The sequence below is a fragment of the Stigmatopora argus genome, chromosome 7 (genome assembly GCF_051989625.1).
Source record: "Stigmatopora argus isolate UIUO_Sarg chromosome 7, RoL_Sarg_1.0, whole genome shotgun sequence".
NCBI classification, from domain to species: Eukaryota; Metazoa; Chordata; class Actinopteri; order Syngnathiformes; family Syngnathidae; genus Stigmatopora; species Stigmatopora argus.
In genome coordinates this window covers 13,781,055-13,792,756 of record NC_135393.1, presented here as the reverse complement: position 1 = coordinate 13,792,756, position 11,702 = coordinate 13,781,055, and the positions used below count along the sequence as shown (strand labels likewise).

Sequence of the window (11,702 nt, the reverse complement as noted above, 5' to 3'; positions counted from 1 at the left end):
ACACCAAAAACATGACATAAAAAAATCTATCCCGCTAAATTACTATTTAATACTATTTTAATAGGTAAACTTTGTAAAGTTGCATGTATTTATTTATATTTTCTGTATGATGGGAATATTCTATGACTGTTGCATTCTTCTGCACCAGTATTAGAAACATTCACGAATGTATTATAGTTTTATGTCAACCAAAATATCCATCCATTCCGGAATATACTCCTACCACAGATGACCAATGTGCTAACCACTTACCCACCACTTCACCTGTGGAAAAAGTGTGCCTTGTTAGCAAAAAAATAAAGTTCTACAAATATATATTTTTTTACAGAGAATCTAAAAACGAGTCCTACTGAGAATCGCGAACTCTTATAAGCCAAACTGCTGAGTATGGTTTTACACTTGAGGAGAAATGTGCATGACAGTACAGATTGGAAGTGGAAGAGAGCATGTGGTCAACCTGGAGCTTGTAGATACTTCACATGCACTTGGGGGCTAACAAGCTGCTTCAAACAGGTCAGACATGGAGTGGGTGGGCTTCTCATACAAACGTTGCTTTCAACTCTGTTGGACCTTTGCCCTTATTCTGCTCCAATTGCCTCTTGACTTTTACCATGGAGGGAAGCTCTGAAGTCTGATACACGGCAGACCTCATCCTGCTACCGCGGCAACGCAGCTCGGAGGCCACGTCCTCCCACTTGGCGTCCAGTTCGCATCCTCGGTGGCCCCCCCGGCGGTCTCGGGAGCTCCCCCGGGTTTGTCTGAGGTTATCAAAGTCGCGAGTGCCGCTGACCTTGTCCACGTCCAGGGCTTGTTTGGTGGCTTTGCGATTGCCGTGGGAGGAAGGAGACTTGGATTTGCGTCGTGAGTGGACAGGGGGCCGGGGGGGTGCGGGAGGAGGAGATTGAGAGGGGGGTCTACGGTGGGATGCTGTTCTGCTCGCAACTTTGATACTTTCTCTTCTTTCCCTTCCTCTACATCTGCCTCTGTCTTTACCTGAGGACAAAGAGGCTACTGTAAAAAGAGGATTTAAAAGCAGCTGGTAGAGGAGGGAAAACTTACAAAGCCACAGCAAACATGCTTGGAGAACATAGTCTTAACATCTCTATAGTACTGAGAAAACAAAACAAAAAAGAAAACAGAAACATCAAATCACAAAGTGTGTTTACCACTCACATTTTTTCCTTTCCTAGCCCACCACACCACAAATTCTTGTTGACAAATATTCAGTATTAGGACAGATGTTTGCCCCCAAGTTAATCGCTAAGCCTTGGCAGAGATGCTGCTGTTGCTTTTTGTAATGTCGCCTTCAGACTTCATATGAGAGGCAAAACCAATCGAGCTGTGCTGCATATCATGTGCGAGTGGCCATAAAACAACATGGCATGTGATATTTGCGACATAAAGTGGATGTGCCTGATGAGTTACTCTAAGTGAAAAGAAGAAATGGAACATGAGCAAGAAGATCAATTTCACTACAACGCATGAATGCTCAAGTGAGACAAGTTTCATTACTTTCCCTTACCCCAGTTAACCCTGGTCCCTGGAGCGAATTCTTCCTTTTTTTCAGTATTGAGTAGACAAAAAGAAAAAAAACGACTACCCTTAAATAGGTGTAGAGTGGGAACAGAGGATTATTATGATTATAATTCACAATACTAAATGACTATATACTATACCTATACCTATTTTTTCCATAAAAATCTGAATAATCAAAACCCTCAGATTTAAATAATACAATTTAAATGTCTTCCTGTTTCAAAAGCAGGTTACTTAATCTAATATAGAACAGATGACATCAAAGCATCTACCCAAAACGGTGCGAATGTTAGTTATTGCCAGCAGATAGCGCCATTGGAGGTGAATGACTTTAAAAAGGTTCTATTGCAGAAATGTCATTCTCCAACCAAGAAATTATAGACACTACTATCTTCCTAGGGATAAATTTGAATCTCCAAGCTAAAATGTAGCCAATGGGCAAGCCAAATTATGATTTTTCCCATTTCAAACCATGAATAAATGTTTCTCTAGACAAACATTTGATTGAACTTCACATTGAAGCCCAACATGACAAAGCTTGGCTCACAAGGCACCAAAGCAAGGGTAACTCATGCGTATCAATTAACCTAGTTCCCCCCGAATAACTCTTTGTGCCCCACAAAAGTAAAAGCTTTGCATCCATTTCCCATCCCCTAACATACTGCTTTTCTCACACGTAAAGAGATCCAAAACGCGTAGGAGGTAGCAAGAGGACAGGTGAAAAATGCAGAAAACTAGAGACCATGAACAGATATTAAAAAAATAAAATATAATCTATAAGGAGGTGGACTATAGGTTAATTTTCGAACACTGTATTTAGGTACGGATTTTGTTTTTTTCCCCAAGATAATGTTTAATTTGGAATGACACTCACAGGGATGATCATGCAAGAAAATGCACATTACTGTGGTTTTACCTGTGAAGCAGGTCTCCACAACATAATACAAAGCTACTTCTTTTAGTCGTATTATATGTACATTTAACTACAGTGAAATAGTAGTAAGCACGATGTGGAAAAATGGCTTACCAGTTAGCCCGAAAAATGCTGTCATTCAGTCACAATCACGACTACCTTTAAAGTCTGAGAGGGTCTTAACATTTCCACAGTTACATAGTCTCCCTGAATCTCCAATTGAGACAACAAATGATAAAAATATGATGGGATTTCTGGCATTCTAAAATGCGCCAAGTTACAGGACTCAGAAACAAATCAAGGCTGTTTTAGTAAGACTTTAAGCTCTCGACATGTAGTGTATTTATTTACAGACACTTAAAGAGAGCAGATAAAGATCCATGTTCACTGCCACAGAACTAAAGAATTAAGATGGCTGCAAAGCACTTTAACAATAGAGGCAGTTTGATTTCACTAGTTTGGGTATGTACAATTTAACACTTTCTATGACCAACAGGGTTGTGAGATACATTAATGTTTCCTCAAAGAAATATAAAAGAAAAAGAAATATTTGAATCGGGATTATTTAAACGGATAGGTTCAGAAGCATTTAAAAGTTTGTGTCATTTTGCATTTATTCAGTTTAAAATATGTAAATTTATGCAAATTTGTCAAAATATTCTCACACCTGATGCTCATTGGTGGAGCTGGAAGACCCAATAACTCTCGCTCTTTAGTTCTTTTTTTTTGTTTTGGATGAGGCAAGGGATTTTTAAAAATGATTGAATGAAATTCTTAATTTGGGGGTTTATAAAAATGCAAAATGACAGAAATGACATCCTCATCCAAATATATCTGAACCTACAAGCACGGTAATCGAAAAGGTCATCCGTGAAAAGGTACAGAATAACAGAAAGAGTATTGTGATGTCGTGCAATAAAGATAAAAAGATGGAAATGTGCGTACGAAAATTTGGTCTGGCAACCGCGTTCACAATGACTGTAGCCCTGTGTTGCCTTGAAAGGCATTAAAAAGTGCCTTGGGTGGGAGTGGTGAAAAGATAGAATGTACTGTACTCAACTTGTAATACAGAACAGCCGAAAAAGTATGTTTGTTCAATGCTGGTACAGCATGGAATCTGCATTTGTAAATAACACACTGGCAACTCTGCCGACCATTAAAAGGATCATATAAATTACTAGGCTCTATGGATGATGCAAAACACAGGCTAAAATGGAAAAAAAGTTTAGCCTAGGCGGCCCCTCACGGGGACAAGCTGAAAGAGTAGTAGTAGTAATATAAATTAGGCTCTATTCTCTTAGCATGAAAAAAAAATGTACTGTCAAGATAAACTAGTGATTTTACCACGTGCGCAAATGTGTCGTCTTGTTCGTAATGGGCTAAAGTGCATTATTATATTCTTTTGGTGAAGGGAGCCGGATGAGAGTTTGGCACGAGTCATGCTTGCACTCCCCCTCACGATTAGTACGTCTCAAGGAAAGAAAGAAAAACACAAAACTCCACAGCAAGCCCTCCAAATGTCAAACAGATTCACACCACGCAGGAAATTTTCAAGGACAACTTTTGGCCAATAATAATGCATCCATTTTTCCTCGCTTCAGCTTCCTGTCTTGTGTCACAGTGCGTACGTGACGATTTTACCACAACAAAGCACATTTGTGGAGTGAGCCATTGTGCTGTTATGTCAAAATTAAATGTCTTATACCACAGGGAGTGTTTTGATTGTCCCGCACATTAGGACGGCGCCGAGTAAAGGAAGGGAGAAATGTGGATGCATTTGGGTAGAGTCCACTATACCACTCGCAGGCAGGCGGGTGAAAGTAGAGTTGAAAGATCAAACGGGGGAAGTACCTGAGCCAGGCCGAAAGTTCTGGGCTTGCTGTTGGGGTTTAGCTTGCAGGGGAGACGGGGGGACGTAGTGGAGGCTAGGACTGTCGATGTCCCCTTCGCCCACTAGAGTAAGGTCCGACAAAGCGTCTTCTTCCAGCATCTGGACTGAAGCTCCCTTGCACGTGTCCTTGAACGCACCGCGCTGGGCCTCTCGGGATGGGTGGATGGGAGAGATGGTTGTGGGAAAGACAGAAGCAGGGGCTCTGGCGTTCCCCCACCCGCTGTTGTCAGAGCCTAGCGCAGAGTCCAAACTTTGCGACTGATGGTGAGCATTGAGAAAATGGCCCGTGCTCGCTCTGTCGTTGCCGGGGTTTCGGGAATAAGGGGTGGAGCAACCGGGCTCGGGGTCGTAGGTCGGAGGAGCGGCTCGACCGGTCCCCGACGGCGACAGGCGCAAGAAGTCCGGGAGCTGGAGGTCACTTTTGTTCAGGAGGCCTCGCTGGTCGTCAGCTCTGTTGCTCTGAGCTTTGGATATGAGGTCGAAGAACTCTGCATACACGCGCACAAATGCAACAATAATAGTGCAGACACAAGCACAGAAACAGGCGTGAATAAATTTCCCAGATTGGAAGAGGAAAACTAATCATGGTCGGAGTTTGAGTTGGCATGCGGCAGAGGGAGTCCATTGGGCAAGTCAAAGCTTCATTCACTGTTAGCAGAAGTGACCGTGCTACATAAAGCTAGGTAGTACGGTGCACGTGTTAGCCGGTTAGTTTCATTACACAGCAATGCAGCTTCAGGATTAAAGTAAAAGAAGAAGGATGTCTTTGCATCTTTACCTTCAGCTTCGTCTATATTAATCTTTTTCTGCTTCCGTTTCTCCGGAGCCTTATGAAGAGAGACAGAGTGGTTGGGTAAGGGCTGGCTCCTTGTGTCAGCCTTGCCATTTTCCCCTTGGGGGTGGGTGGAAGCGGCTTTCCTTGACTGCCTGTCCTCCCCCTGGGAGCCACAAGGAGAGCGGAGCGCAAAGTTGTCAACGGAACAGTAGGACGACTGACGAGAGCTACTGATGGAGAGCTACTGATGGAGAGGTTCGGGACAGTGTTTTCGTGGAGTGTCGGGGGCTACTTTTGTGAAGGAGGGACTATTCACACATGGGTCATGATGGGGTTGGATGGGATGAAGTAGGCAAAGCCTTCTTGGAATCTTAACAATAACCAACGAATGATTTTTTTTCATAGTTTGGACGCTAGGCAGTTTGCTTTGAGGCAAAAATAACGCCTGAATTTCTCCTAGCAAATCCAGAGATACGTTATAAAGAACACTTAGTTTATAATTATATTCAGTGTTTCAATCACTCACTGAACAAGTCCCATATTGAGGAATCTGAACAACCAATTTTTTTTGTGTAATTACACCAATATGTAGAAGTTTGTCAGTCAAGAGTACTCGAATACACAACAAAAAAGTTATGAATAACATTGACTCTAAAAAGTCTAAGGAAATCTTATATATAATTGCTTTCCTGAGAGAGAATTTAAAAGAAAAATAATGGTGAATGCTGTACAGTACATTAATTTAAATTCTAGCAACTTCTAAACATTAGGCTATATTTGAAAGACTCTACATTTTAAACACTTATGTCTTGGATGTTTAAGGCATCATCATTTGTTTGTTCACCTAACTCACCGCAATTGACCAGGATAGACATCCAATTTATTTTAAGGGTGAGGACTGGCTGTGAGCGAAAACTGCCAGTCCTCTTAGTCGAAACGGATTCGATTGTTATCACATGATCTAGTATGACCAATGGTTGGAGACCACAATACCACAACCTTGTGTATAATGCAACACCAACACTGACACACGACAAAACATCTAACCACTACTTAAAGCCACACGAGAGAAACAAATGAAGCAAAATAGCCCTTAAAAACATAATCGCAATGAAAACCGTCAATACAACGTAGGCCCATAGTACTCCAACAACCAACTACAACTACTTTCCTCGCAGATTCAACTTGCTTCGAGAACGGCCCGGTTACAAAGGCCTCGTTATGGAAGAAGAAAAGCAGATAGAAAAAGTTGCCGATGCATTGGACCACAGACAGACCACAACAACAGAAACAAAAGAATCGTTGAGAGTGTGGCCAGGCTCGCGGCCAAACATAAAAAAAAACAGGCACGCATCAACATCACAGACGGCCGGATGCTGCCATAGACGCGCGTCATACACCTGCGCACGTTTATAATACATTGCAAACAGACATGGGTCACGGAGGACAGCGGGGGAGACACTTAGTAGCGTGATATCATCATCAGGAAGTGGAGACATTCAGTGGGTTATGAAACATTCCAGAGTCAGGAGGTAATAAAAAAAAAAGCTGGAGAGAATCTTACTGTTGTTGATTGGTTTCTGCTGGTAGAAGCCCCGATGTGGCTTTTAGATGGTGCTGAAGGACAGAGTGAATGGAAGATGCAGTGAGACAGCAACTGAATCTGGGACTTAATTATTACCTTTTCCAGGTAGGTGCTCTGCTGAATCCAATACCACTCTCAGCCCATCCAGATTGGATATCGGAAGACCGAGATCTAAAGGCTCAGATTCGCCGCTCTTGAAATGCATAGATTCAGGAAAAGCAAAATTGGAATTTGGACAGACTAAAGATGCAATCTTTAGAGAGTTGCGGTATCCCGGCTTCCGTGAATGACACTTACAATGCGTGCCACCAAATCAGAGAGGTGAAGCCCATATTTGGCCACCACCGGCCTGAGAACTTCCGTCACTGGCTTGGTGGGCTTTGCTTTTAGTCCCACTGAGCGGTTAATAGGGACCAAGTCTAGCCTGGAAGCAAGGAAAATAACATTTAGAGCTTGAAAGAGTTCTTTTAAATGTTAAAAAAAGGATCCAATCAGGCAGAAGTCATATGGCAAAGGAGTTGACAACATTTCTCACCGAAAGAGCGTGCGCTTTTCAAGTCTAAGATCCCGAGAGCACAACGTCATACAGTCTTGGTCCAAAACAAGTGGCTGGGAAAAATAAATGAATGAATTAAAAAAACAGGAAAATATTTTAATCACATGAGGATTGGTTAGAATTGAAAGAAAGTTTCCAAATGTTACAATTAGCACCCTTACAAAAGACGGCTGAAAAAAACAGTATTCAAAATGAGCCCATGTATTAAAAGAATAACAATGGACCAGTCACAATGACATTGACTGAGCATTTACTTAAAAATAAAATCATAGAAATGCTATGCTAAAATGCCAATGGCACCTCTTAAGCACAAGCCTGAAATTGAACATCAGATTAAATTATCTATTCAAGCAGCGTGTCCACTTTCCCTATATTTGTCACTTGTAGCCATAGTTAGTGTTTTTTGTGCGTGTTTACATTTCATTTGCAATTGATGTTAAAAGTAACTTTACAATTTGCATATGTGAAGCAAGTAATGAGGGTGTTTCCATTTTAACATTGTTTAACTTCAATTCATTCTTCTGATGTTCTGAAAATGTTCATTCAAAAAGTCCCTTAAAATGAATAAAGGTTAAAATGGTAAATCTCTAACAATATTTCCAATGAAGATAATAGTTTTTTTAAACTGTAGGCATACCAGAATTATTTGTTTGACCTTTAAGGGTCTCTAAGAAGATGTACTGCAGGCAATTGAAGTCCCTAAAATGCATGTCAGACACCAGTTTCACGTGGTAGAAAAACCACTGTGACTAATGGGGACAAGAACATTGTGGCTTCTTTTTAGGTCGGAACATCACATTCTATTGTCTTATACCTTCTCCCCTCCGACCAAGAAGAGGTCGATAGCTGCCAGGTTGATGCAGAGCTTCTCACAGAGCCCCAGCAACAAATCTCTGATGGACACACCAGCCCTCAGCGGCACAGAGCAACAAGAGCCATCCGGCAAATTGATGTTACACTGCCTCAGAGGGGCACTGCCTCCTCCACGCTCTGATAGCGCCACACGAGAAGTGTCTCCCTGAAGGACAAAAACAGTCAAGCCAAAAAAAAAAACCCAAAGGCTATGCCGGACAGCATGATGATCGAGGAAAATGACGAGATAAACGTACACGCTCTCATGAAAGTTCCTGTTAGAATAAATAATTCATTCATTTGTAGTTTATAGTTAGTGTCCTCACCAAATAAAAAAAAATGGGCAAAATTTTGAGCCCTCCCACCAGATTGTCAAAAAATACACCGTAATCAACAGTCCCAACATCAATTGAACTTAATGGCCAGTAGACATCTATATACCAGTAAACCAAAATGGTACATTAATGCGCATTGATAAAACAGTTTATCAAATAATTAAAACTATACTCATGGTATTGTAACCTTGATATCAAATGAATAATATTGTGATAGCAGATTTTCTATATGCCCAGTACTACTAAAACCCCTTTGAGTTTTTCTGGACTCACCTCATTCTTCCCAGAACCAGATGTCCCGAGTTCCAGACTGGCGCCTGAGGACAGAGAACCCTGGGATTCACGACGACCGTTACTACCCGAGAAATCTGAAAAATATATCATTTTGCAAAGTCAATAAAAATACACTTTGGTGTTGAAACGGATCATTAATACTACCCAAAGAAACACATTCTAAATCGATCTAAACATATTAATATTGCAGCAGAACCACACTCCATTGCATTTGATCAATTCAATGCTTTGTCTAGTGGAATTGACGACCGGCTAATTTGCTAATCAATAAAATTTGCAACTATGCCCCATGCCACGCTTAATCACAAATGACCCACTGTCTAAAATGATTCAAAAGCCAAAAGAAAATACATCTCAAGTATGAAGAAGAATGTCTACTGACTGTAATTAAAGTCGATCAGTTCTCGCTTCTTTGGGCCTTTGCCAAAGCTTCTGTTACGAGACCAGGAGAAGAAGATGCCCTTCCTCCTGTCACCTGAATCATCTCGGCTCTCATCGTTCAAAGAGCGGCCTGACTTGCTCCTTTTGTCATCCTGTGGAACATAAACAGGAAGACATAAAATGAGTAGACAGTGGTTGCTTTGACAGCCGGCAGGCAACGTGGAGGTCAGTGCACGTGTACTTTTTGCTTACCTTTTTGGGTGTGGACAGGTTGGAGCGATCCGAGCCAGTGGTGCTGTGTTTGGAGGTGGGGCTGCTGGGAATGTGGTAGGGGTCAGGAAGAGGTCGGCCCTCCACCTCCGCTAACATACATGCTTGATAGAGCAGAGACTTGAGGAAACGTGTATAGCTGTCAAACTTCATCAGGTTAAAAATCTAAAAAGGGGCAAAAGTCAACAAAAGTAAACATTACAGAGTATAAACATTTAAAAAAATTAAATACCAAATTTTCCACAGTATTTAGGCACAATTATAAGCCGGCGGTGGGCCTTAAATATGGATCAATATTGGTTAATCATTGTAGGAAATTTCCTTTAGCACAGATCCATCTAGTTGTTGTATAACAGTACTCCTAACCACTACTACTACTATCCCTACCACCACTACTACTACTTATAATTTAGTTCACCTTATATATGAAACCAATTATAAAGATGGGCCATTCATTGAAGGTGCGCCTTACAGTGCCCAAAATGTGGTAAATAAAAAAAACTAATTTGAAAAAACCTGTGGTTGCCACAGTTGTGTTAGTGTACATAACCAGGAATAACTACATCACAAGATTACAGAATGAAAAGTGTTTGGGAAAGCCACATATCATCGAGTTGATCTGGGATATGTTAATGTTATAGTAGTTGAAATATGAAAGATTATAGACAAACTTCTAGCCTTGTGACTTTTATCATGGGTAACATTTTTCTGCTTAATAGAGCAACTCAATAATCTTTTCCTCAATGCAACACGCCTTGATTTATCGTGTTGTATAAGAAGCCACAACAAATCGTCTCAATATGAGTTTTTGTCTTCAATCTTACACACTTGTTTTTCAACTCCATTCTGTTATACCTAAGGTCAATAAATTTGTGGTTTTGGTTCTACAGACTACCTGTAGCTGCTGCTCCTTGAACATCTCCGGTCGGGGGGCATTGAGGATGTCGTCTGCGAGCTGAGCTTGATTGTCTATGTTGACTGGCGTGGTGGCTTTGCTGGACAAGAAGCTGTTGTAGATTTCTCTGGCTCGCTGAGATAACTGGGAGCAACACAGTAGCGCAGGTTAGAGATTCAAAAAGAATTTTGCAACAGAAGGTTGTTGATGGATATCAAAAGCAAGCTTAGTGTTTGCAATACCTGCTTCTTGTCATTCTCAGGGATGTGGCTGAAGAACTCACATGCTTGCCAGAACAAAATATTCTCCTCACTGAACTCTTTTTTCAGGAATTCCTGCCGCAGATAAATGTGGATTATAAATGAAAGAACTGTGCATGTACCAGTCAGGCCAGGTCTGTTTAATAACACGAACAGCTGCAATTTAGCAGCAATAGTATCCAACGTCCATTCCTGTTGTCAAGGGTACAATCAATAATATTGTATCCCTTATACCATAATTATCAAACTTCCGCCATCTCCTCAACAACACAAAAAAATGGAATTCAGTGCACAAAAGGAGACCTTATCAACATATAACTCGAGTGTAGAAGCAAGAGGTGCCCACGTACACTTTGTGCAGTTGATAAAGTTTTTTTTTTACTATTACCGGTGCAATTAAATCAATCCATTTGAACATCAAATACTATTTTGTCTGTGTGGTGTGTTCGACGCAAAAGTTAATTATTCACAAATGATGGTGTTTTGAATTCAATTCATTGTGATTTTACGCCATCACAACTTCATACAAATTGGAGGTTGTGTTATATGGTCTTTCAATTTTCGAGTGTAGAGAAAAGCATCTATAAAGTGTATTACCGAAAAGTAGCGGACTCCCACTGGGTCCTGCAGCAACCTCTCAAAGCACACAGCCCAGCTGGCCACTCTCCTTTCGGTGTGGCGCCGGTGACTCTGCACACTGGGGAGGCTGGCATTGCTGTTCAAACTGTTGTCACTGCTGCAGCCCTGCAGCTCCACGCTGTTCAGTTCTAGACAAAAACACACAAGCATATGCTCAATTATTCATTCATTCATTTTCCGAACCCCTTAAGTCAAGGGTGTCAGACTCGGGTTGGTTCTTGAGCCGCATTAACGTCAACTCGATTTCATGTGGGACGGACCATTTTAGATATAATATTTCGATTTTGTTTTATAAATGGATTGAAAGAAGCCCTGAATATTCTGTTTTTATAGATCTAAAACAATGTTTATTTTAGCTTTTTTAAATATATTTTTAGATTTTACAAAATGATTTTTGAACTAAAAACACAGAAAAAAATGATTTAAAAATTACAATTATTGATTTAAAAGGGGGAAAAAAATCAGGAAATTTAATATACATCTATACTCTTCATTTTAATTTGATCCTAAAACAGAAAGT

At 40.9% G+C, this 11,702-nt stretch overlaps 1 protein-coding gene across 5 annotated transcripts in view; it reads right to left on the bottom strand.

Annotated features, from left to right (window-relative positions):
- Positions 1–63: 63 nt before the first annotated feature.
- rgs12b (regulator of G protein signaling 12b) overlaps positions 64–11,702 on the bottom strand; it is a 39,139-nt gene continuing 27,500 nt past the window's right edge. For 2 of the 5 annotated variants that reach the window (XM_077604723.1, XM_077604724.1), the window contains exons 8-20: positions 11,141–11,310; positions 10,526–10,618; positions 10,284–10,427; positions 9,371–9,553; positions 9,120–9,270; positions 8,717–8,811; positions 8,071–8,274; positions 7,236–7,309; positions 6,998–7,124; positions 6,797–6,893; positions 6,680–6,732; positions 5,119–5,278; positions 3,406–4,828 (exon numbers count right to left, since the gene is read on the bottom strand). In XM_077604723.1, the coding sequence (XP_077460849.1) occupies positions 4,284–4,828; positions 5,119–5,278; positions 6,680–6,732; positions 6,797–6,893; positions 6,998–7,124; positions 7,236–7,309; positions 8,071–8,274; positions 8,717–8,811; positions 9,120–9,270; positions 9,371–9,553; positions 10,284–10,427; positions 10,526–10,618; positions 11,141–11,310 (2,096 nt within the window). In that variant the 3' untranslated portion in view covers positions 3,406–4,283. Of the gene's footprint in view, positions 994–1,059; positions 1,111–3,405; positions 4,829–5,118; positions 5,279–6,679; positions 6,733–6,796; positions 6,894–6,997; positions 7,125–7,235; positions 7,310–8,070; positions 8,275–8,716; positions 8,812–9,119; positions 9,271–9,370; positions 9,554–10,283; positions 10,428–10,525; positions 10,619–11,140; positions 11,311–11,702 lie in introns of those variants that run through there. The other 3 variants (XM_077604725.1, XM_077604726.1, XM_077604727.1) reach the window with 3 other exon arrangements.